We start from the raw sequence: 25,844 nt of genomic DNA, 5'->3' as shown, positions 1-25,844 counted from the left end.
AAGATGTCGTGCAAAGGTGTAAGTTTGGTCTTATCTTTGGTAGGGACACTTCCCAGTCTACCATAGTGTGTATAGTTAACTACTACTTACTCTCTGAGTGGTGAAATTCTTTTATTTTTCTGTGACATTTTCTATTTACAAAGCAGAAACACAGGCAAAAATCTTGAGACCAAACGAAATATCAATGTGGATTTACATTCATGATTTTGTGGCATCTAGACAATCTGTTATTTTTAACGTCAATCCAGAATTTTACAGCAACTTTGCCACACAGCGCCACTCTTCGTCAGGAGTGGTGACGAGAGGAGCTGACATTCAGCCTATCAAATGGCAGCATATCTAACCTTGTTGCCATGCAGGTTATACTGAATATTGCAAGGAGAGGGCACGTCGGAAAAATAGTTCACTACAAATGCTACAAATGAGTTTGTGAAAAAATATATATATTTAATGCATTATGTAAAAACAATTTTATATTAGAATATTATCAAAAATTTTGGTAGGGACAACTCTGTCTTTCCCAAACCTTGTTTGTGACTTGTCCCAATAGTACCTATGCAAACTGATGCCCTTGATGTTGTGACTCTTACAGGAGGAGCACTGGCCCCTCTTTCTTTCGGTGGTGGTGGTACCTACATTTATCCAGTTGATGCTGCTGCCATGGTTTCCAGAGAGCCCTCGGTACTTGCTGATTGAGAAGGACAATATCCACGCCACAATAACAGGTTTGTGTTGTGACCCGGCCTCTCATTACAAAGAGAGAGATGTACAAGAGGAACAAAGCACTATTTTAATATCTTGAGCTGGGGGATCAATTAAATGAGAGTAGTAACCCAAATAAAAAAACTTTAAGTCTCAACATTTCAATTTTTAATAGTATCTTTCCCTCAAAAGAGATTGTTTTGTCACTTTTATGTAGTTACACTTTCAGTACTTTGATGCATTTATCTATGGTACTGTAGCACTATACTGAATTAGCTAATTATGTACTAGAGTAGTAACACAACAGAGAATAACAAGATGGGAGAAGGAATTAACCATTTTATAACCAAATTAATATCAATAGTGCAGATGAGTAGTAAATGACACCACTGTACTGAATCAGGAAAAATTATTTGGAGATACAAAAAATAACTTCTATGTAACACTTTATATCACAGCTCAGTTAAAATATATTATAATATGATTTAATAAGGTTAGTTATACAATATTAACTATGTAATACCATGGCACCAACAATAGGTTAATAGGGATAGTAACATGTGGAAATCGAAGGGTGAAAGGGTAATAAGAAACAAAAACACAAGTGAAATTAAAGCTGCAAGCAGCGATGAGCGGGTCCGAGCATGTGCGCACGTCGGGGTATGCGCTGGACTCCGTCCGATGTGCACCGCGCAGCCGTCAGTCAAGTTTAGAGCAGGATGTGAGAATCCCAGCCAGGTGTAGTACCACCGGACGTAGAAAGTGACATTTATGGCCACCAGCAGGTGGAGCTATAAGCATGTGTGAGTTTGGTCAAGTTTGAGGGTCTGCCACGGACACACCATTTAGAAATTGGGAAAATCTGATCACAACGTTTAATCCTCCATGGGTGAAGAGTAAGCACACCAAGTCTGAAGCTGGTAGCATTAAATCTGTAGGAGTTCGATCAGATGCGAGGCGTGTAACAAGGCAAAAACGTCACTAATTTGCATGTTCAATTCAAAATGGCCGACTTCCTGTGGCCCAAGCGCCATGATGTCAAGAGGTGTTTTTGTCAAAGTCAAAGTGAACTTTATTGTCAATGAAGCTTTACAACAGTACATTGCAAGCAGACTGAAATTTCGTTTATCTAACTCCAAATGTGCATGAGTTAAAATTGACATACAACTAAGACATAACTGTATTGAGACTTACAGCACACTAGAACATAAAGTGCAGTTGATATCAGATATCGCTAACATTAGACAGTAACATATAACAAGCAACAGAAGGCACTGTGGGCATACATTCTAGACTGTCAGTGTTACAAGAGTCCATTAAGGTATATATGTTGCTGCAATAGTATTGAGTTACAACAAGGTGCAATGAGGCAGAGTGCATGGTGCAAGCAGCAACATGGAGATGAAAGTTGTAAACTTGGTGCAGGCCAGTGTGTATAGAGTGGTTGTCCTTTGGTTGAGTGCGTGTGTGTGTGTGTGTGTATGTTTGGGGGGGGTTAAAGTCATGCCCTCAGGAGTGAGTTTAGCAGTCTGATGGCCTGTGGGAAGAAGCTGTTGGTTCTACAGCGCATGCTGCTGTAGCGCTTGCCCGAAGGCAGGAGGGTGAACAGTGTGTGTGAGGGGTGGGTAGGGTCATTGGTGATGTTGGGACTGGCTCTCCTCATCCTGCGCAGAAAGTGGAGACGTTGCTGTGCTTTCTTGACGAGGGCGGTGGTGGTCCATGTCAGGTCATCAGTGATGTGCACTCCCAGGAACTTGGTGCTTTTCACTGATTCCACAGCACTGCCAGTGATGGTGAGAGGTGTGTGTGGCTTGTGATTTTTTTTCTGAAGTCCACTGTTGTTGACGTTAAGGTGTAGGTTGTTGGTGTCACACCAGTTGATGAGATGGTGCACCTCTTCCCTGTAGGATGAGTCGTCATCGTTGCTGATGAGGCCAACTACTGTTGTGTCATCAGCAAACTTAATGATGCGGTTCGTGTTGTTTCTGGCACAGCAGTCATGGGTCATCAGGGTGAAGAGCAGGGGACTCAACACGCACCCCTGGGGGACCCCTGTGTTCATGATGGTGGTCTGTGATAAGTTTTTGCCAACTCGTACTGTCTGTGGTCTGTTTGTGAGAAAGTCCAGTAACCAGTTGCAGAGTGGTGTGCTGATGCCTATGGTTTGGAGTTTGTCCACCAGGTGTTGTGGGATGACTGTGTTGAAGGCGGAGCTGAAGTCAATGAACAGCATCCGCACACAGCTGTTTTTGTTTTCTAGATGAGCCAGGCTTAGTTGAAGTGCTGCTGCTATGGCGTCATCAGTGGAGCGCTTGGGACGGTAGGCAAACTGAAAAAGGTCAAAGGTGGTGGGTAGGCTGGATGTTATGTGAGCCTTGACCAGCCTCTCGAAGCACTTCATCATGATGGGAGTCAGTGCTATGGGCCGGTAGTCATTAAGTGATGTTGCTGGAGATTTCTTGGGTAGCGGTATGATGGTGGTGGCTTTGAAGCAGTCTGGTATGATAGCTTGGCTTAAGAGAGATGTTGAAGATATCTGTGAGAACATCTGTGAGTGAGTCAGCACAGTCTCTAAGCACACGCCCAGTTATGCTGTCTGGGCCCGCAGCCTTCCTGGGATTCACCTTTCCCAGGGTTCTCCGCACGTCAGCTGGGTCCAGTTGCAGTGTTGCATCTTCTGAGCATTGAGGGGCTTTTGTTGGAGTGGTGGTGTTGTTTTCTTCAAACCGGCTGAAGAATACATTGAATGCGTTGAGAAAGTCTGTGCTATCCTCACAGGGTGACTTGAAATGACTTTAACGTTTGTGCACCAGTTATTGTTGATGAAAATGCACACACCACCTCCTCGTGATTTATCACTGAGAACTTGGCTTCTGTCTGCTTGGAAAAATGTAAAGCCGTCTACCTGGATGGCGTTGTCTGGGACAGTGTGGTTGAGCCAAGTCTCTGTGAGAATAATGGCGTTGCAGTCTCTCACCTTTCTTTGTGAAGTTAGATCCAATCTGAGGTAGTCCATTTTATTTTCCAGCGAACGAACATTGGAGAGTAGAATCGAGGGAAGTGCAGGTCTGAACGGGTTTGCTTTTAGCCTTGTGCTAACTCCTGCCCGGCAACCGCGTCTGCGTCGTAAGCTGGCTCTGCGAGTTCTCTCCCGCTGCTTGTATCGCCATGAGCGCTGGCCGGTATCTGGAGGAGAGTCCGATGCTTTCCGGTTTAGCATACCTAGCTTGCCAAGTGTATGTGGGTCCAAAGTCCACTCCGGAAAGATAGTTTGAAAACTTGGAGTTCCGTAATGCAAGTAGTAGGCTTCTGTTGTAGACTCTTCTTGAACAGGACTGAGACGAAACAGACGATACATTTAACGAAAATCGCACATCTCTTACAGGAGTTAGATCGGTCGCCGCCATCTTGAGCGCTACCGGAAGCAGTGCGGAAGCAGTGCGCCTGGGCATGATGAAGGCGTGTACCGAATTTGACCAGCCTACGCAAAACTAAGTCCAATGGCAGGGGTATTTTGAAAATTTGTAGGGGGCGCTTTACATACATATGAGGTCGTCAGCGTGGACATGTGTGCCAAGTGTCATGATATTGCGATGATGATATAGCTTTTAATCCACAACCGCCATAACACAATCTTCGCTCCCCCGCCACGGCCACACCCTTCAGTCTTTGGTAAAAATGCTCCTAACCTTTAATCCCCCATGGCTTAAGAGTAACCTGACCAAGTTTGAAGCCGGTAGCATTAAATATCTAGTAGCAGTTCGATCATTTAAGAAGTGTGGAAACAGAGGGACTTTCCATCCACCAGCAGGTGGCGCTATAGGTGAGTGTCACTATGCGTATATGTACGCAGTCAGAGCAGAGTCCCCGACAAGCCTATGAAGTTTGGTGAAGAGCAAACAATGTATGCAAAAGTTATGAGTGACTTTGTGTTTTGTGCCGAGCAGTGGCAAGTCGTCAAAGTTTGAGGATCTGCCACGGACACACCTTTTACAATTTCAAAAATCTGATCACAACGTTTGATCCCCCTGGCTGAAGAGTAAGCACACCAAGTTTGAAGCCGTCAACATTAAATCTGTAGGAGGAGTTCGATCAGATGCGAGGTGTGGGAAAAGGCAAAATGTCAGCAATTTGCATGTTCAAGTGAAATTGGCCGACTTCCTGTGGACGTGGCGCTATGATGTCCTGAGGCTTTTTTGTGCGTCTGGGCTTGACGAAGGCATGTACCGAATTTCATCCGGCTACTCAAAACTAAGTCCCACGTCACAGATATTTATTCATTTTTCTAGGGGGCGCTATCGAGCAATTATGATGCAACTACAGTTTTTCGAAATGCCGCACAATCCCTGATGCGCATGCCAAAATATGTGAGTTTTCACGCACGGCAAAGCCCTCAAAAATGCGATTAAAGTGCAAAGAATAATAATGATAACGTCAACAGATACAATAGGTTCCTTGCTGTTTCACAGCTCGGACCCTAATTAAAGCTGCAAGCAGCCATGAACAGGCCCTCGCAGATGCGCACGTTGGGGTATGCGCTGGACTCAGTCTGATGCGCACCGCACAGCCGTTCATCAACTGTAGAGCAGGATGTGAGAATTCCAGCCAGGTGTAGTACTGCCAGGTGTAAAAAGTGATGTTTTTGGCCACCAATAGGTAGTGCTATAAACATGTGTAAGTTTGGTCATATGTATGTGTTCTGGGTGGAGCCCAAATGCAGCCTATGAGGTCTGGGATAGATTGAATAATGTATGAGGGAGTTATAATCTTCTTTGTTTTTCATGGTAAGCAATGGCCAGTCATCGAATTTAGAGGTTTTGCCATAGCCACACCCTTTAAGGTTTGAGAAAGTTTTGCATAACGTTTAGTCCACCATTACTGAAGAGTAACATGGCCAAGTTTGAAGCCTGTAGCATGAAATGTGTAGGAGGAGTTCAACCAAATGCGAGCTGTGGAAACGGGCAAAAATGGTGCCAAAACGCATGTTCCACTCAAAATGGCCGACTTCCTGTTGACCTGGCAACATGGTGTCCATTGGCTTTTTCGTGCCTCAGGCATGACGAAGGCGTGTACCGAGTTTCGTCAGGGTACGGCAAAATGACCCATTCGTTTGGCGTAATTACAATGATGTAAGTCGCACTACAGAACCATATTGTGCCGCCAACGTTCACAAATGCCAAATTGTGCTTTCCCCACCCCCACGACTGGCGTCCCTGCCAAAATTAGCTTGGTTTGGAGCAAGTTTCACAAACAATTATAATAGCGCCTAGGAACAAAAGGGCTTTTGCAGTTCACTGCTTGGGCCCTAATAATAACGCCTTCAGGAACAATAGGGCCTTCGCTGTTTCAAAGCTCGGGCCCTAATAATGGGGAAATTAGAAATGACGGTAAATCAGAAATATTCTTAAATTAAGTTGAAACTTTATTGTCATGGAGGGATACATTTAGACCTGTCCAGGGTGTACCCTGCCTTTCGCCCAGTGACTGCTGGGATAGGCTCCAGCCCACCCGCTACCCGACTGACGGATTGACGGTATAGGAAATGGATGGATGGATGGGATACATTTAACATTATTTTTTAATAACTATGAAAATCCACCTGTCTCCATTTTCTTTCACCATAAAACTGCATAAAACAAAACATCAAATAAACAGTCACAGTTCATCCCTGCCTCACGGATATCCCAGAAATAACCTCAGCCTTCCATCCCCGACCACAATCCTCGCCTGTCCCTTTCTGGATTCTGCCTGTCTCCTACCTTGGCTATCCGGTGATTACCTGATTCATCTCTACAGAGTGAGTATTACTCCTGTCTCCTCTGTGGCTTCCTGCAGTTCTGGAACTCTGATTATTCCTTCACTGAGTGAGCACAAGACTGAGTTTCACTCACCAGTGTCCTGGTCTGGGTTGGCTGGGTCTAACCTCCAATCCTCAATAAAGACTGTTAAACGCTAGCGGCCAGAAGACAGACTGTTTTGCCTGCTGCCATTGTTTCCTGGACGTGTGCTAATAAAGTTTGTTATCAGCTATACCTGCCTGTCTTTGTACTGCTATTGGGTCCAAACCAAACCCATTACAATTACCTATTCTCAAGATTCAAGATAGTTTTATTTGTCACATACACAATCACATAGAGCACAATGTGCAGTGATTTTTTTTCTCGTCCTGCTACCTTTATTGGTAAGAATTAAAATGAAAAATTAAGAATATAAAAATAAAAAATAAATAAAATAATGAAAAATGTATAATATTAACAGACAGAAAGTGACAATCCCAATTTAATGTTCACCGTTGAGCAGACGGATGGCCTAGGGGAAGAAGCTTTTCCTCATCCTCACAGTATTGATTCTTACTGTATGTTCAGACAAAAAGAAACAAAATCGCCTGTGATCGTTCTGGTCGCTCACATCGCGTCGCCTGCAGTTGCCTGGCAGGCAGCGACTGAAGTGACCAAAGCGAACGAAGGGACAAGTCTGTGAAACAGCAGGCATACATAATAATCCATTTATAAATGGGTACTGCTGGTGGCCTTGTTCTCCATGAAAGCATTTTAAAATGTCATGATTTGGCTTTAACGCCACGGTCGATTTGTGGACGCTCAGCCCTGCTCCTGCACCTCTCCTTCTCTTTTTTTTCTTCCCTCCTTTGTGTCTTTCAAACTTTTCCATCTCTTCCTACAATCAACTGTAAACAACATACACAACATCACTAACTCTCCCTCTGCATATAGACGTTAATTCAATTCAGTTTTTATTTATTTATATAGCGCCAAATATGTAGCCATTGTATCCCACAACTCACCAGATACTACAAAAAGGTCTGCAACCTTCCTCCAAGCATCTTTTTGTTTGGTTGTCTCTGTAGACAAAAAACTTGTATCATAAAGCTCTGGGAAACCGGCCACTGCAATAATTAATTTTTCCTTCATTGTTTTCGTCTCTTTTCTCTCTCGCCTTTTTCCGCTCTTTTCAGCCTTTTTTCTGCTTTCGGAATCCAGATTGGCCCACAATTGGCTGCCAGCGCAGTCGCACCACTGCTTATTTGCATAAAGTTGAGCCTCTCTTAACTTTCTTTGTGTTCGCATCGCTCAAGTCCCTAACATCGTGTTGCTCACCCCGCCGGTCGCTCTGGTCGCTTTTGGTGTGAGCGCCCAGTTAAGGCCCATCTGGCTCTGGCATCTGGGAAAACTCACCGGTTTCAGCCTGGCTTGTTGGTCGGACCAAACACAACAAGACAGCGACAATGACAATGAGCCAGGGAAATTCAAAGGTAGCATCCTCAAACTGGAAGTACCGGCACTACTTCTCGCTCATTTCAATTAAAGGCAAGAATGTTTCTGTAACATGCAGCTATGCCCAGGAAAAAAGACTTTATCCACATCCGCCTCAAGCAACTCAAATCTTATGAAACCACTCACATCAACACATGCTAAAATGACACTTGTTGCTGCTGCTGCTAACCCACCCCCAAGCCCAAATATATAAATATAGTGTTCTGTCACGGGCGTGAGCCAAAACAGGAAAAGGACTCAATCGCAAGATTCAATGTAAAGATAAATTATTTTATTTTCTCATAAGACAGTGGTAAATGTGGAGTCCAGGGTCTGAGGAATGGAAGGAACCGGATGGCGCAGGAGACTATGTGGCAGGCATAACTGGACGAAGAGAGAGAAGTTAATTTATGATCCAAAACTGAATAGTATCCAGGGAGAGAAAGCAAGGACAACCTTACTGTAAGCCGGTGGAAATAGATTGAAGGAGGACGCAGAGTCTGACTGGCTAGAGGTTGTGTTCCTGGAGAGACACGGAGGTGGGTTCGATGAAGGTAAAGTGTAGGTAGGCTGAGAGTGGCGACAAAGTAATCTGACAGGATCTCGGAGGGGACATCGCTGGAATGATGGAAGCAAGGTGAGTACACAGAAACAGCTTAATCTTTAAGCAAGAGTAAAGCGGCGTGATTACCAGGGAAAATGGTACAACGATGTGGCGAAGACTGGTGCTCCTACTGCTCCTTAGGTCTGGATCTTAATGACTGTAGATGAAGCACAGGTGTGCCAGCAGGCAGCAACCAAACTGGTAACCAAGGAAACCTGCTCACCCAGCCTTAAACTCAGAAACACACATCCAAACCAAGTGACACTCTGTTTATTGTGCAGTAGGCGTAAAATACAGTCACCGAGATTTGCATTACTTAATGGCCAGATTTTCCCTTGTTTCGTTTTACCCAAGTTTACATGCGTTTCTTAATTTTGCAATTTTGCACTTTTGGTCATTTGAATTTTATTTTCTATATTTATTATGCATGTCATATGGCAGGCTGAAGTCTATTGAGTTCAAATGAATACCAGATGTTCTAAAATACTGTATATAGTTTTTTTATTCTTCAATCAGTTAATATAAACATCTTTGACGCTAAAGATGTTATAGAACATGAAATATGACGTCACAGTTACTTTGCTGAGTAACTAATTACTCTTACGAGGTAACTATTACTAACTCGATTACTTCAACGTACGGAAGTAAGATGACCAACACTGTATGCTACATAAAATCATATTACCAGTATTAGTTAACAATATCAGTTTTGCAGGTATGGCGGAACATAACATCAGTGACACGGGAGGAAGGGCAAGTTACCTGAAACGAGAGGACAAGATCAGTGACTTTTCAAAATAAAACAGGAAATGACGAGACACGACATGGAACAGAACATAAACCGTGACAGAACCCCCACCTCAAGGATGGCTACCAGACATCCCTATAGGGTGGGAGGGAGGGGCTCTGAAGGACCCAACGCCGGGTCGGTCTGGCGGACGGCCAGATTTCCGGCGACCCGGTCGCCCCTTTAGGGCAGTGAGGCGAGATCAGCCGTGAGCCAGCCTGGGCCCCCACCAGCCAGGATCCCATTGGTGATGGCGCGAGCTTGCCCAAGCTTTCATGGGCAAGGACCATGAGCCCACTCCGGCTTCCGTGGACGATGGCGAGACGTGGCACCCGGCTGGAGAGCCAGCAGAGACGTGGAGGAGCCCGGCGGGAAGGCGGGCTGTGCTGTGGCGGCGGAGTCAGCGGGCTGTGCCGTGGCGGCGGGCTGAGGGGACGGCGACACAGGAGCAGACACTGGGGAGGTAGGGAGAGAAGCGAAATTCTCCTGGAGCGTGACCACTAACATGGTCGATTTTGCTCCACATAGCTCCATCAGAGCTTTGAATTGTTGCTCTTTGGCCTGGTCCCAGATTGCTCAGAATGTGGGGGTCCCCAGAAGCAGCCCCGCCCGCAACATGTCCAGAACGGACCCAGCAGTCCTCCACCAGACAGACATGTCGGCCCCCCCGACCGAGCAGTTGGTCAGGGCCCGGTACCGGCTCAGGACAGTGTGGTACACCAAGGGCTCCATACTGGGGGCGTGACTCGACCCTGCTGCGTCCTCACTGGCCAATATGTACTGTCAGCAACCTCAAGGACTTAGGACACAGATGCAGGGTCTCTTGGGTTCAGAAGGTTTATTATAATAAACACACAAAGCAATGCACTGCAGGGCGATCTCCCGGCAGCGCAAAAGAAAAGCTGTGAAAATCCTAAGTGCTGTCCTCCGTAGCTAAGGTGGAGAAGGAGCGCAGCTATGAAAGTTAACAGACATAAAATCTCTCCAAACTGGGAGGAAAACCGAAAAGCTATGAACACTTTAACAAAACTAAGTCACGCTCTCAAAATGAGACGGAATAAAACAAAAGGTGCACTCTTCACAAAACAGAGGCTCTATGAAACTTTAGCGATAATAAAAAGCTCTCCTTGAACGGAGGCGACTAGGAATAGTTACAACAAAAATCGCTCCTTGAAAACGGAGGAAAAACAAAGCTGTGAAACTTACCGTTACAATAAATAAACTAAGGCTATGGACAACAATAAATTACAAAGCAAGATGCACTACAGGAGGAACGCTCACTGCAGGCTCGTGGAATCATGGAAATGGGACAAGACAGATGGCTGGTAAGGTACTCAAAAGAGACAAGAGACAACATACTGGCACAAGACAAGGGAAACGCAGACTATTTGAACACATGAGGGACCAAGGGGGACAGGTGGAAACACTTGGGTATCAGGGAAGACAATGAAACACATGACACGGGAGGAAGGGCAAGTTACCTGAAACGAGAGGACAAGATCAGTGACTTTTCAAAATAAAACAGGAAATGACGAGACATGACATGGAACAGAACATAAACCGTGACAATCAGCAAATTTTTTACAAACCAGAGCGAGAAGAGGAGAGACAAGAGAGGTGAAGGAGTGTAGACACTGAAGACAGGCAGCTAAAATGCAATAATTTGTGTCATTGATGAGATGTGGTAAATTTGCCAGATACGAAAGCAATACAGCTCAGCCTCAGCCAGAAGCCGAAGACCAGGGTAAGGAAGCGAGTGAAGCCCCTCTGCAGCACAACGAGTCAAGCTGAGGGTATTCAGGCAGTCATTCTGGTGTCAATATAAGTTGGGAATATAAACAATGTTATAATTACTTTACAGTAACTTTTTATTCTTTCCAGGTCTAAAAAACACAGAGCCAATGGATTTGACTCGCAATGGCTCAAGATTGTAAGATATGATTGAGAACATTATCACAATTCATGTCTACACCAGAATAATGCGTATAATAAGCAAGTTTATGATGATAAGTTTATAATGCATGAACTTTTTTTTTTTTAAGACAAAAACACCCCTGCCAAACAGACTTAAGGAGAGACACCTGGATGTAAAAGTTCCTTTCACCAGCTTTGGCTCCTGGCAAAAGTGAAGCCATATTTATCATTTAATGACTTGCAAAGAGTCATTCATTCATTCATTTTCTCTAGGCTTAATTGTTGCAATTCTTTATACATAGGTCTTGATCAGTGCTCCCTCCGTCGCCTGCAGATAGTACAGAACGCTGCCGCTCGCCTTCTGACTGGCACTGAGAAGCGTGGAACTCATCACTCCTGTTCTGGTCTCCTTGCACTGGCTTCCCGTCCATTTTAGAATACATTTTAAGGTTTTACTGTTTATTTTTAAGATTTTAAGTGGTGTGGCCCCTCAGTATCTCGCAGAACTACTCCAAGTTTATAATCCAGTCAGAGCCCTCAGACCATCTAATGAGCTGCTACTTAAGGTCCCAATATTCAGGTTTAAAACTGTTATGGGCGATCGTTCTCAGTGGCTGCTCCAAAGCTATGGAATATCTTGCCACTTCATATTAGACATGCTGAATCGTTGGAGTCATTTAAGTATTCCTTAAAAATCATTTTTTTCTCCTGGGCTTCAAGTCTTCTTGGTCCTGCTGTGAATCAGACTTGATTTTTCCTGGTGATTCCTGTATTATTTTATGTGTGATGGGTTTTGCATACTGTTGTATTTATTTTACTGTTCTTATTTTATGATACTTTTATTCTTGTTTTATGCTTTTTATTTTCATGGTAGTTTTATTAATATTTGTGTAAAGCACTTTGGTATACTTCGGTTGTTTGAATGTGCTATATAAATAAATGTGACCTTGATCTTGACCTTGATAATCAGCTCCTTAGTTTTGCTGGCATTCAGCAGATGGTTATTCTCCCGGTACCAGCTCTCCAGGTGGATGACCTCCTTACTGTAGGCCTCCTCCTCCCACGATGGCAGTGTCACCAGGAAACTTAATAATAATATTGCTGTCTGGTGTGGACACACAGTCATGTGTGTACAGGGAGTACAGCAGGGGACTCGGCACGCAGCCTTGAGGGGATCCAGTGTTGAGTGTGAGGGGGGATGAATAATGGGAACCCACGCGTACCACCTGTTATCTGCTGGTTAGGATGCTGTGGACCCACCTACACAGAGAGGAGTTCAGTCCAAGATCACACAGCTTAGCAACCAGCCTGGAGGGAACTATGGTGTTGAATGCTGAGCTGTAGTCCACAAACAGCGCTCTCACATAGTTCCCCATTCGAGTTTCCACGCTGGAAAGTGTCTTGTGCAGCATGAAGCTTATGGCGTCGTCGGAAGCCATCTCTCCATTCATTCTAATCAAAAAACTTCATTAAAACTGATACCCTGAGACTTAAAGATTAAGTGAAAACGTATGGTAGTTGCTTTGTAAAAAACATTAATCAGAGTTGCAAATTGACCCATTACCTATTTCCACTTAATTTAAGGTAATCAGTATACCTCTGGATTTTTATTTTGATGTAATATGTTGTCGTTTATTATAATAATACCATGAAATGTGTGAATGGAAGGAGGTAATAGTGACCTATTACCTGTTAGGAGCCATGATTTGTGGTTATTAATTAAATGAGGTTACCAATATTTTCAAGTTGATCTGAATATAGTGAATGACAATGTTTTTGCATCAAGTTATTTTTTCTTATTATTATTTTTTTTATCATTATTATAACGATGCCATGAGGGATCTTAAGTTGATAGGTGATTCTAAATTTACCTTTGTCTTAGCAGGCAGTAATGTTTGTTTGTCTGACTTTCCACATGTTGAATTAAAAAACAATAATCCACAGAAATACATAAACTTGAACTGGCCTAAATGTTAAATGTTTTACATAACTTTTGATGTTATGTCTGTTTTAGCTTTGAAATGGTACAGAGCCAAGTGTAACATCCAGGCTGAGATTGAAGAAATGCAAGAGGAGCAGCATTCCCTGTTGTCGGTAGAAACACTGTCAGTTTGGAAACTATTGCTGGATGACACCGTCCGCTTGCAGGTGTTCAGTGTGGTGGTCATCAACATTGGCATGCAACTGTCTGGTATCGATGCTGTAAGTACACTAAACTGTGTGATGTCTACCAAAAAAGAGTATTCTGTAGCTGTCTAACGTGGTTACTCACAAGAAGAAATTCATCAAACTTCAGTCAATATTTCAATAAATTTTTTAATTTTATATACAAAACTGCCCTGAAGCGCAAATCACAACAGCAAAAGAGAAAACACAATGGCAAAAGAGAAACAACAACGTCAAAAGAGAAAACAACGGCAAATCAAAGAACACAACGGCTAGAGAACCCGACACACCGCTAAAAAGTGAAAAATAAAAACTAAAGATCTGTAAGAGTGAGCGTTAGAATATAACAAGTATGCGATAGAGTTAACTATGCAAGATGTGTAAATTATAGGGAGAAATAAGGTGATTATTAATAGTTCAAGATGAGCTAGAAATATCACAGTGCACACACAAAGCAACAGGAAATGATGCAATATGTCTTACCGCAAAGCCGCAAAGCAGAAGCAGCAATTATTTCTACACGATAATTTATTCTTATGGTGTAGAAAGATTTGGGGTGCAAGATAGAAAGAAGGTTGAAAGAGTACATTTAGCTAAGTCTAGACTGCAAAGAGAGATGGAGAAATTGGTGAAGGAAAGAAGGCTAGCAATACTCAGAAGGACTGAATATCTCAGGAAAAAGAGAAAGAAGATATGTATGGACTGTGTTTTAAAGGGACTCGTTCAACTTTGTTAAAGGGTTGTTTAACCAGGAAAAGGGAGGGTAGCTTAAGGCAACAAAGTCAGAGGTGGAAGAGTATCTAAGAAATACATATTCAGATCTTGAGCAGTGTAGAGTTGTAGGCCTTCCACCTGACATGCCACCATTAGGAGCGATAGCTCATAAGATGGATTTTATACCACCTTGGTGGAAAGAGGTTGAGGAGGTAGTCAGGTGTGCAAAGGCTTCGTCGGCCACAGGGCCAAATGAAGTCCCCTACTGGATTTACAAAAGTGCAACTGTTATCCTAAAGTTTTTGTGGAGGCAATTAAGAATAGTTTGGAAGAAACAGTTTATTCCTAAAGCATGGTGTAGGGCAGGAGGCGTTCTCATTCCAAAGGAGAAAGAATCCTCGGACCCGAGTCATTTTTGGATGATCTCCCTCCTAAATGTAGAGGGGAAGATTTTCTTTAGTGTACTTGCACAGAGATTAGTTAGTTATTTAGAAAAGAATAACTTAATAGATACTACTATGCAGAAGGCAGGAATACCAGGTTTTGCAGGGTGTCCTCTGAAGTCTTCCCCTTTCATAGGGTAAATATAATAACTTGAGCCGGATTCTACCCTTTCTATTGTTCCAAATGAACTGGCTAAATATACTATCACTTTTTTTTTATAGTTACTTGGTAATGGAAGCGGGTATGCTTGGAAAAGATATATAAATTTGGGTATAATAGACATTTTAGTAAGATTTATTTGACCAATCATTGATATTGGCAATTTAGACCACCGGTCCCACTTTCCTGTTATTTCATCTACGAGAGGGTCATAGTTTATAGGGACAATGTCGTAAATTTTTGGGCCAATCTTGATACCCAGATTTTTAAATCGATCTTGCGTGGGCCATAAATGGTATATTTATTTTGAGATGGCGTCTTTCTTCTTCTTTAGGAATAACAATACTGACTTAGATTCATCTATTCTATATCCAGAAAACTCGCCAGTTTTCGAGTAAAGTAGTCAAATTTGGAATACTGTTCCTCAGGTTCATTAAGAAAAAAATTATTTCATCAGCATATAATGCTATATAATGCTCTATGTCTCAAATCCTGATGCCGGATATATTCCTACATGTCCTTACTGCGATCGCGAGAGGTTCTATATCTAAGATGAAAAGCAGAGGAGACAGAGAGCAGCCTTACCTGGTTGAGCGTTGTTAACTGAAAGGTTTAGAAATTGTATTATTAGTCAATATTTCTGCTGTTGGGTTTGTATACAGTAATTTAATCCATTTGAGGAATGTTTTTCCTAGACCATATCTAGGCAGCAAATCAAAAAGGTATTTTCATTCTATTCTATTGAATGCTTGACTAGCATCAACTGACAACATTGCAGTGTCTTTGCCATTCATTTTTTCAAACAGTACATTTAAGCCTCTCCTGATGTTATGAAAGCCTTGTAATACAAAACCATTCTGATCATTACTAACCAATTGAGGAAGATATTGTTCTAATCTTTTAGAGAGTACTTTGCATAATATTTTTGTATTGCATCCCATTAAACTAATGAGCCTGAAAGATGAACAACTGGTTGGTGATTTGTCAGGTTTTTAGTATCACAGTTATCATAACTAATCTTAACAGGAAGAGTTCCTGTTTTATATGATTTATTAAACATATCTAGTAAAGGTTGCGCGAGTTTCTGTTTAAACTTCTTATAAAATTCCATAGGTATCCTGTTGGGGCCAGGTACTTTCCCACTGTTCATACTGTTCATGGCGTCATAAAGATCCTCAACTGTTAATGTCTATGTTTTATGTTTATGTATTTAGCAGATGCTTTTATCCAAAGCGACTTACAAATGAAGGTATAACAAGATATATAAAAAGCTAACAATAAACTACAGAGAAGGAACCCACTAGTCCGACTTTGTGAAAGGTGACAGAGTAGAGATAGGGTGCAGGCATAGAAGGAAGTGCAGAAAGATTAAAGTGCAAAGATAGAGGGGGTAGGTAAGTTAAAGGTAAGTGCTAGGATAGGAGATGCTCTCTGAAGAGCTGGGTTTTCAAGAGTTTCTTGAAGATGGACAGGGACGCCCCTGTTCTGGTTGTGCTCAGTAGGTCATTCCACAATCGTGGGACGACACATGGAAAGAGTTTGGATTGTCTTAGGTGTGGTGTAGGAGCTGCTAGACGACAATCTGGGACCAACGGAGGGACCGAGTTGTGACATAAGCCTTTGCAAGAGCATTCAAATAGACGGGAGCCGTTCCATTAAGTACTTTGTAGGCTAACATCAGTGACTTGAATTTGATGTGGGCGGCTAAGGGCAGCCAGAGGAGTTCAATGAACAGAGGGGTGACGTGTTCTTTCAGGCTGACCAAAGACCAGACGCGCCGTCGCGTTCTGGACCATCTGCAGAGGTTTCATAGTACAGGCTGGGAGACCAGTTAGGAGAGCGTTGCAGTAGTCAAGGCGGGAGATGACCATGGCCTGCACCAGGAGCTGGGTGGCATGTTGGGTTAGGTATGGTATGATCTTTCTTACGTTTAGTAATGCAAAGCGGCATGAATGAGCCACCGAGGTAACGTGATCTTTGAAGGTTAGTTGGTCATCAATCATGACACCCAAGTTTCTAGCAACCTTTGATGGAGCAAGATATAGGGATTCGGTTTGGATGCAGATGCTGTGGTGTATGGCTGGGAAGACAAGCAGTTCAGTTTTTGGGAGGTTAAGTTAGAGGTGATGGGCTTTCATCTATGATGATATGTCAGAGAGACAGTCTGAGAGTCGTGCTGAGACTGTGTGGTCGTCAGGTGAGAATGACAGATAGAGCTGGGTATCATCAGCATAACATTGGTATGAGAAGCCATGTGATCGGATGATCTGTCCCAGTGAGTTGGTGTATATGGCAAAGAGAAGAGGTCCCAGTACTGAGCCTTGGGTGACCCCTGTGGCGAGGTGGTGCGCTGCAGAAGTGTGACCAAGCCAGGATACTTTGAAAGACCGACCAGTGAGGTATGATTCAAACCAGGCGTGTGTTCTCCCTGTGATGCCCATGCTAGAGAGTATAGACAAAAGGATACTGTGGTTTACAGTGTCAAATGCAGCTGATAAGTTGAGCAGGATAAGTACAGAGGACTTAGCTGTCGCTCTGGCTTCTTTTAAGACTTTTGTCACAGCTAACAGAGCCGTTTCGGTGGAGTGTCCACTTTTAAACCCAGATTGGTTTGGGTCAAGGAGGTTGTTATGAGAGAGGTAATCGTTGACCTGCTTAAAGACCGCCCTTTCAATGGTTTTAGACAGAAACGGGAGGAGAGAGACCGGCGATAATTATCCACATGAGTTGGAGGGAGGGAAGGTTTCTTGAGCAGCGGTGTAACCTGAGCTTGTTTGAATGTGGTAGGAAATGTGCCCGATGTCAGTGAAGCATTAATCACATACGTGACTGCTGTAACTGCAGTTACAGTAGGAGCAATGGATTGGAGAAGATTAGTAGGAACGGGGTCCAGCGGGCATGTAGTACGATGGCTACATGTGAGAAGTTTAGACACACTGCTCTGAGTGAGAGGGGTAAATGAGGAAAATGATGCAGTAGGACTTCTGCATGCAGATTTTGTGGTAACAGGTTCGGTAATCTGTTTGCATAAAGCTTCCACTTTGTCAGTAAAAAATGAGGCAAAGGTGTCTGCTGTTAGATTCGTAGCAGGTGGCGGAGGCGGAGAATTAAGTAGAGTTTTGAAGGTGGAAAAAAGTTTCCGGGTGTCAGTAGTACTATGAATCTTGTTGATGTCGAAAGACTTTTTTGCATCAGTAACACTGGATGCGAATGATGACAGTAGCCCTGGAGTTTAGCTAGATCTGCTGCATCTTTCTACTTGTGCCATTTCCTTTCGGCAGCTCTGAGATTGGTGCGCAACGCTCGGAGTATCATTAAGCCAGGGGTGAGACTGGGAGGATCGGGAGGGTTTGGTGGATAGAGGACACAGACTATCCAGAGATAAGCTCAGTGTAGAGCAAAGGGACTCCGTGGCATCATTAACCTGAAGGGAGGAGAATGTGCTGGAGGCTGGAAGAGCGGAGGCAACAACGGAGGAGAAGCGGGTGGGCGACAGGTTGCAGAGATTGCCGCGGAAGGAAACCATAGGGGTAGAAGCAGATGGTCTTCTCGAGAGACTCACTCCGAACTGAATGAAATAGTGGTCAGAGAAATGCAGAGGTGTGACAGATAGGGCCTCTGTGGCACAGTTTCTTGAGAAAACGAGATCTAGCACTTTGCCAGCTTTAAGGGTCGGAGGACTGCTGAGCAGTTGTAGCTTAAACGAGTGCATTAGTGTCAGAAAATCAGAAGAGTTAGGACTGTCAAGGTGGATGTTCATGTCACCAAGGACAATTGTGGGACAGTCATGCTCCGGGATAGACAAGAGCAAGGTGTCTAGTTCATTTAGAAAGTCACCGAGTTGTCCTGGTGGGCGATATACGACAATCATATAGGTTTTGACCGGTGCAGTTACCAAGATGGCGTGGTATTCAAAGGTATTGTATTTAGCATCAGGTAGCAGTTGGGTGTATTTCCATTTGTTGGAAATGAGCCCGTTCCACCACCTCTCCCAGATGTACGAGAGGTATGGGAGAATGAGTGGTTGGTTGAAAGTGCAGCCAGGGTAGCTTTGTTTTCAGGCTTAATCCAGGTTTCCGTGAGAGCCAGGATGTCAAGAGACAGGTGGTTGGCATACGTCATAATGAAATCTGCTTTGTTTCCCGCCGATTGGCAATTCCACAACCCCACAGACAGGGGTGTGTCACAGAGTGAAGTGGGCTTTAGAGAGCGGAGGTTGTTAAGGTTGCGGTGGCGTTTGGTTGTGTGAAACCTTTTGTGCAAGCCGGAGACAACAGGAATGGGATTGAGGCACATTTTAAAGCAGGTGGTGATGCCAGAGCGACATGGATGAGGCAAGTAGGACAGGTTTGCCTTGTTCAGTGGCCTTGCTCGGTGGACACGCGCAGGTAGACATGCTAGTCTTCACACGAGAATGGCTGACGCTTCCGCTGATGCTTCAGGCGCCACCCCTTACTTTATGTTGTGCGCACAATTGGACACAGCCGTTCGTGTGTTGGCTAATTGCACTAGGCTGAGACCACCCACAGAGAGTTAACCAACAAGTGTTTTCAGAGAGGGGAGTGACCGCCCGTTCACAGCCCCTGAATACTATGATTGCTTTGTGACGCCCCAACCGAGGCTACTAGGCAACAGGTTTCACCCACGGATGGGTTTTGATCACTTTCTCAACAACAACAAATATTGAATTAGGCAAGAAGCTTAGAAAAAACTTACACTAGCAGACACACAGTTCTTTCCGTGCAGTTCCGATACCTTCAGTGTACTGTTGCGAGTTTTTAAAGCTCTAACCTTAGTGAGAGGACCGCCCACCGAGAGTTAACCAGCAAGTGTTTTCAGAGAGGAGAGTGACCACCCGTTCACAGCCCCTGAATACTATGATTGCTTTGTGACGCCCCAACCGAGGCTACTAGGCAACAGGTTTCACCCACGGATAGGTTTTGATCACTCTCACAACAACAACAGATATTGAATTAGGCAAGAAGCTTAGAAAAAACTTACACTAGCAGACACACAGTTCTTTCCGTGCAGTTCCGATACCTTCAGTGTACTGTTGTGAGTTTTTAAAGCTCTAACCTTAGTGAGAGGACCGCCCACCGAGAGTTAACCAGCAAGTGTTTTCAGAGAGGAGAGTGACCGCCCGTTCACAGCTCCTGAATACTCTGATTGCTTTGCGATGGCCCAACCGAAGCTACTAGGCAACAGGTTTCACCCACGGATGGGTTTTGATCACTTTGGCAAGAAGCTTAGAAAAAACTTACACTAGCAGACACACAGTTCTTTCCGTGCAGTTCCGATGTCCCATCCAGTGCTTCCTTTTCATCTTCAGATAAGCTCTGGAACTGTAGCTGATCGAGAAATACTTGCTGTTGTGTAACTTCTGCATATTCTGATTTGTACAATAGTTCATAAAAATTTCTGAAGGTTGCATTAATTTCAATTCGGTCTGACATTGTCTTTACACTGTTAATTGTTCTTTCGGCTTGCATTTTCTTAACCCGCCAAGCCAGTAATTTTCTTGGCTTTTCACCCTGATCATAGTATGCTTGCTTTGTCCATAAGAGGTTTTTAGCAACCCTGTCAGTTGTGAGTTTATTGTATTCAGCTCTCATTACTGTTAATTAATGCTGTTTGTCCTCGTCATTATTCTCATAAAGATCTAATTCTTGTGTTTTAATCTGTCCTTCCAATGTTTTCTTTTTTGTTCATTTTAATCTTTGAGTTTGTGTATTTAATAATATATATATGCTTTGAATGCTTCCCATCTTACACTGGCGGTTGTTTCATCCGTGTTTAGTAGGAAACAGTTATCTATGCAGGCTCCTATGAATTTAAGAAAGGATGGATCCTGTAACCAATATACCCGGAACCTCCATCTCTGAGAATGTTGAGCAAACATGCCTAAGTATATTTCCGTTGAGGCAGCTGCATGATCATTAATCACTATGCTGTCATACCAGCAGTTTGTGACATTAATAAACAGTTCAACAGATAAATAATCAATAATAATAATAATAATCGGAAATAATCAATACGTGAACACGTTTTATAAGTAGAAGAGTGACAGGAAAATTCTTTTTTGTTTGGATTTTTTTCCCTCCATACATCGACTAGCCTTAAATCTTTTACGAATTCAGTCAGTTTTTTCCTCGTCTGTACGTGCGAGGTATCAGTTCCAGCAAATCGTGTTGTAGAGAAAAGAGTGGTCAGACTCAGCGTGGTCAACCTCTTATGGGGAATTTATTGAACAGACCGTCACAGAGCCATACATTTCAGCATACACGGAAATTCCCAACGACTTCAGTCGTTATACCTTTCAATATCACCGAGTGTGTACGTGGCCCAAATCCAACTAAATTAGTTAAACCTACTAAATCAGGAGTGTTCATCATGATGCTGGGAACAGAACCTCTTTTCCAGAATAGTTCAACCTTCATTACTCAACTGATTGTTAAATCTGCAATGCGCAGATATCTAAAGAAAAAACTATCACGAAATTTTAACAAAATTATTCTAATAATCAAAAAAATTATCAATTGAAACATATCTACCATACAGAATTAAATACAATCGACTGAAAAGGGAATATATGTGTGCAGTAAAAGCAATGCTAAAACAAGGAAATCACACTAATAATGAATGAATAATAAAATGAATGAATGATAAAATGACTGAAAAACGTATAAAGTGTGTGTTTTACACCTCGAATCAACAAATTAGACACTGTAAAAGCTCATCATTTCGTACCAATAATAATGAATGAACAATCATCATTTAAATCCTTAAACATTACCATTACATTTGTCCACTGTTTGCAGTGCATAGGAGCGAAAAACCCGTTGGCTGCTACTTTTGTACCTCATGTTCTTATTTACGGGAAAATTCTCCTATGGCCCCATCCCCACTTGGCGACCGACAACTTAATTACTCTTTTAGTACTAAAGGTCGTGCTTCGAACAGTTGACTGACACGAATGGCAATGAACATATGTGTGATTAGTTATGACTGATGATAAACATAAAATTAATGCACACATAATATCAAGTGAATAACTCAATAAATCACAGTTTTGTACCGTGTACAATACAGGAAATCAGAAATACTCAAACAATAATAAAAATAATAAACTGTAATGTAGCTCATCCAGTCCAGTCCCGTCACCAACTCTGGAGTCGTCTGCTTCTGGCTGAACACCAGTCCGGCTGGTTCTGGAACTGCTAAGCTATCTTGGAAGGGGAGGTTACTAGCACTTCACTTCCATTAGAGAGTTCTTTAACCACCTCCTCTCCCTGTTAGGCTATCTTCGGTTCTACACATAAGGAAAGAATTTTGTGAACAGTTGGCAACCCGATTGCTGACCAGTTCTTCCATGCGGTGGTCCTCAAACCACGCCTCGCAAGGTCACAATATCAATTGTAGCAACCACCTTCTCAAAATGGGTATAATGCAACACACCAATAGGGAGATCATTATCAGTATTACCAATACAGTCATTCCCATCTCAAATGCCCTCGCTCCCCAAGTCCCCAAAATCCCATCCAGATCATTCCACCACTAGTCACACTCACCAGTATTTTCATTCAGCGCCTCTTTTAAATCTTTGATTTTATTCATAGCAGTTGTAAAAGTCCCGTCAGATCCAATCATGTGGCAAACACCACCTTTCTCTGCTAATATCCAATCTATGGCTTGTCTGTTCTTCCAAGCCATCCTACCTGTCTTATGAAGTTGTTCTCCAAAGGCTACAAGCCCTTCACTTGTGTAGTTAAGAATTCTCTGTTGGTTGTAGTATATGTAGTTAATCCAATCCACATTTTTGTTAATTGTAATCCATGGCAAAATAGACTCAAATCCTGCCGCCACCTCACTGCATGGTTTGAACTCAAAAGGAATCCCTCTCAGCTTAAATTTTTCAGATGCATGTTCACATTCAATCCTAGTTCGTGTTGTTGGCAAAGTTTCTGGTGTGTCATGGTCTGAGTGGGGGTGTATTGTTGCATCATACGTATCTGACCCAGTCTGGCTCCTTCCCCTCCGGGGTGGCTTCATCACGGGACTTCTTCCAGACCCTACTGTTTGTGGGATCCTGTCCATCATCTCCAGACTCTGCTCTCTTGGACAAATGCTGTTTGCCAATACCCTTATCTGGATGCTCATCAGTGTCAGAGATTTTAAAACATTTATTTTGTTCATCCTTTCCCTCGGACTTAACCTTGTCTGTGTCTTTGGTCCGAACCTTAGTGCAGTGATTTAAGTGATACCATGTGTTGCTACCTTCCACTTGAACTGCCTTTGGCGTTGCTCACACCACTGTGTACGGTCCTTCCCATTTTGGCTCGTGCCACTTCCTCCGGAACACTTTGATGTACACCTGGTCACCTGGTTCCACTGGTTTCTCAACCAGCTGTTCGAGATCCAAGTCTCTGGCCTTCTCCTGTAGATAGATTGTTCTATGGATAGCAGTTTGTTATTTCATATAAGCTTTCAACTGTGTTTGCAACTGTTCAAGTGGGGGCCCTTTAAAGGGAGCCCTCAAATAAGGTGCTGGCATGGGTCAAACCGTTAGCATTTCACGCGGTGTTAGGTGCGTGACCCTATGAGTCTGCATACGATAGCTCATTAGTGCAAGCGGCAAAGCATCCACCCAGTTTAGTTTAGCTGAAGCACAGATTTTATTCAGTTTTACTTTCAAGGTTTCATTGATTCTCTCAACCATCCCCTGACTCTGTGGATGATACACGGCCCCACAGCGCTGCTTGATCCGCAGCTGCTGCAAAATGCCCTTTGCAACTTTCTGCACAAACATAGACCCACGATCTGAGCTAATCTTTGATGGAATCACTTCCCTTACCAAAAACTTTACCACTGTCTCAGCTCCCAAATCCTTGGATGGAGTTGCTTCGACCCATCGGCTGAAACGTTCAATCACCACGAGCATGTACCTTTTACCCTGTAATGTTTTAATCGTGTCTACATAGTCTATGACCAATGATTTAAAGGGTCCTTCTGGCACTGGAATGTGTCCCACTGGTGTCATCACACCGTTTCGCACATTGTTCTGTGCACAGATTTCACATTGACCCAACACTTCATCAACCATCGCATGCATGTACAGTGACCAATATCCTTGTTGTTTTACCTTTTTCAGTACCTCTCCCCTGGTGCAGTGATGCACACTGTGAACATCCGAAATCAGCATTGTCAACAGAGCCACCGGTGCCACCAGGAGCCCATCATGTGATCTCTACAATCCCCTTTCGTTCTTTGTGGCACCTCTCCATGTCCAGGCATTGTGCTCTCTCACACCTGCTTCCTGTCACTTCCTTCTGGAGTTCCTTCTGAGCTCCAGTGACACCATTGGTGCCAGAACAGCAAGCTGGCATCTCAATGCTACTTTTGCTGCTTCATCAGCCGCGTTGTTACCTTGACTGACCATCTCGTTACGTTTACGATGAGCTTGGCACTTTGTCACTGCCAGTTTCGAGGGGAGCATCATGGCTGCAACTCCTTTATGTGGTCCTCATGTCGCACTGGACTTCCGTCTGCCCTTCTGAACCCTCTCTGCTTCCAAACTGCTCCATACAAATAGCAAAAACCATGAGCATATGCAGAATCTGTGTACACATTTACAACCTTACCTTTTGCCATTATACATGCTTCCGTTAATGCCTTCAGTTCCACCAACTGAGTTCCGAACATGGCTGTTCACACTTCTCAGCTTTCACCGTCACAAAGTCTCCACCTTCTTGTTTCACAACTGCATAACCTGCGTCATTACCCAAATGATCTCTGAAACATGATCCATCCACAAAATAGGTAACATCGGCCTGTACAAGTGGAGTTATTTTTAAGTCAGGTCTTAGTTTATTGTACCTCATGGTTTCTGCTACACACTCAGGTGGTTCTCCTTCAAACTCAAGTGGAATGACATCTACAGGGTTTGATGTAGCACATTTCTGTATTCTCACATCTGGATACATCAAAATATGCATAAACTGCAAACATCTTGCCTGAGGAACTCTGAAAAATGTAGAACACAAATCAATCACTGTAAAAAAAAATTGCATCAGGAGGCACATTGGTGAGGAGTGTGTAAGGATTTGGCACCTCTGCTGGCCAGTCCTGGACAATCACGTTTATCATGTGCAAATCATGTGCTAACCTGTACTTGGATTTGTCTGCCTTCAATACTGGAAATATTGGAGTATTACACATGCTATCCGTCTCAACCAGCACTCCTTTTCCTGCAAAGCCTTCTACTGTCCCACTTACACCCTCCTCTGCCTCTGGTTTGAGTGGATACTGACGACGATTAAGAAGTTTTACGTTGAGTGTCAACTGTACTTTCACTGGATTAGCAGATTTCACCAAACCAACATCCACCTCATTTTCAGACCACACTTGGTTTGGGATGTGAGATATAATTTCCTTCAACAAATCACTTTCACTCTTTTTGCTTTGCTATTTGAACTGATTGGTTTGCCAATGCCATTATTACCTGTGGTTTTGCCAATGCTGATACACTGCACAGGATTTTGATCATTGTTGCATCTTGTGATTGGAAGATTAATGGATTTTCTGTTTGTTTCCACTTTACTCCTAAAGCAGTTTTCATCATGGACCCCAAATCCTTTGCTTTGAAATTTCATTCACCAACAAAGTAAAATGTGGAGCAGATTCTGGCACGTTGTACCATTCAGAAATAAATGCATTTGGTTCCACATTCATGGCTGCCCCTTGTTTTCCAAGGATGATGTACTGAGTTGTCAAATTTATCTCAGAGTGTTCCGTCTGTTGTCTGTTGTCCCATGGCTCTTCGAACTCTCCACTTTTTGAAACATCATAATAACTGTGCATTGCGTCTGTACAGTGTTTATGCAGGTCGTGTCATGACTTGGTGGAACTTCTCGGCTTCTTGCGGTGTTGAAAAGAGATGAATTCATCCATTGTGAAGCACTCTCAGTTTACAAGGATTGTGATTAAATCCTCGAAAGTTTCCCATGGCCACAAACTGCTTCACAACCGGGGCAAATTCTCGCCGAATATGGGCCGTTTCTGCAGACAGATTCGGAGTGAAAAAAGC

The 25,844-nt window shown here is 43.3% G+C and overlaps 1 protein-coding gene across 1 annotated transcript in view; it reads left to right on the top strand.

The window, feature by feature from the left end:
• The window catches only part of slc2a15a (solute carrier family 2 member 15a), a 110,481-nt gene that overhangs the window by 65,607 nt on the left and 19,030 nt on the right, over positions 1-25,844 (top strand). Inside the window, exons 6-7 of the mRNA XM_072391613.1 lie at positions 593-725; positions 13,293-13,480. Of these exons, the coding sequence (XP_072247714.1) occupies positions 593-725; positions 13,293-13,480 (321 nt within the window). The remainder of the gene's footprint in view (positions 1-592; positions 726-13,292; positions 13,481-25,844) is intronic.

This window comes from Leuresthes tenuis, unplaced genomic scaffold (assembly GCF_036924035.1).
Source record: "Leuresthes tenuis unplaced genomic scaffold, fLeuTen1.0.hap1 SCAF_8, whole genome shotgun sequence".
In the NCBI taxonomy this organism is placed as follows: Eukaryota; Metazoa; Chordata; class Actinopteri; order Atheriniformes; family Atherinopsidae; genus Leuresthes; species Leuresthes tenuis.
This window is presented reverse-complemented; position numbering and strand designations above follow the sequence as displayed.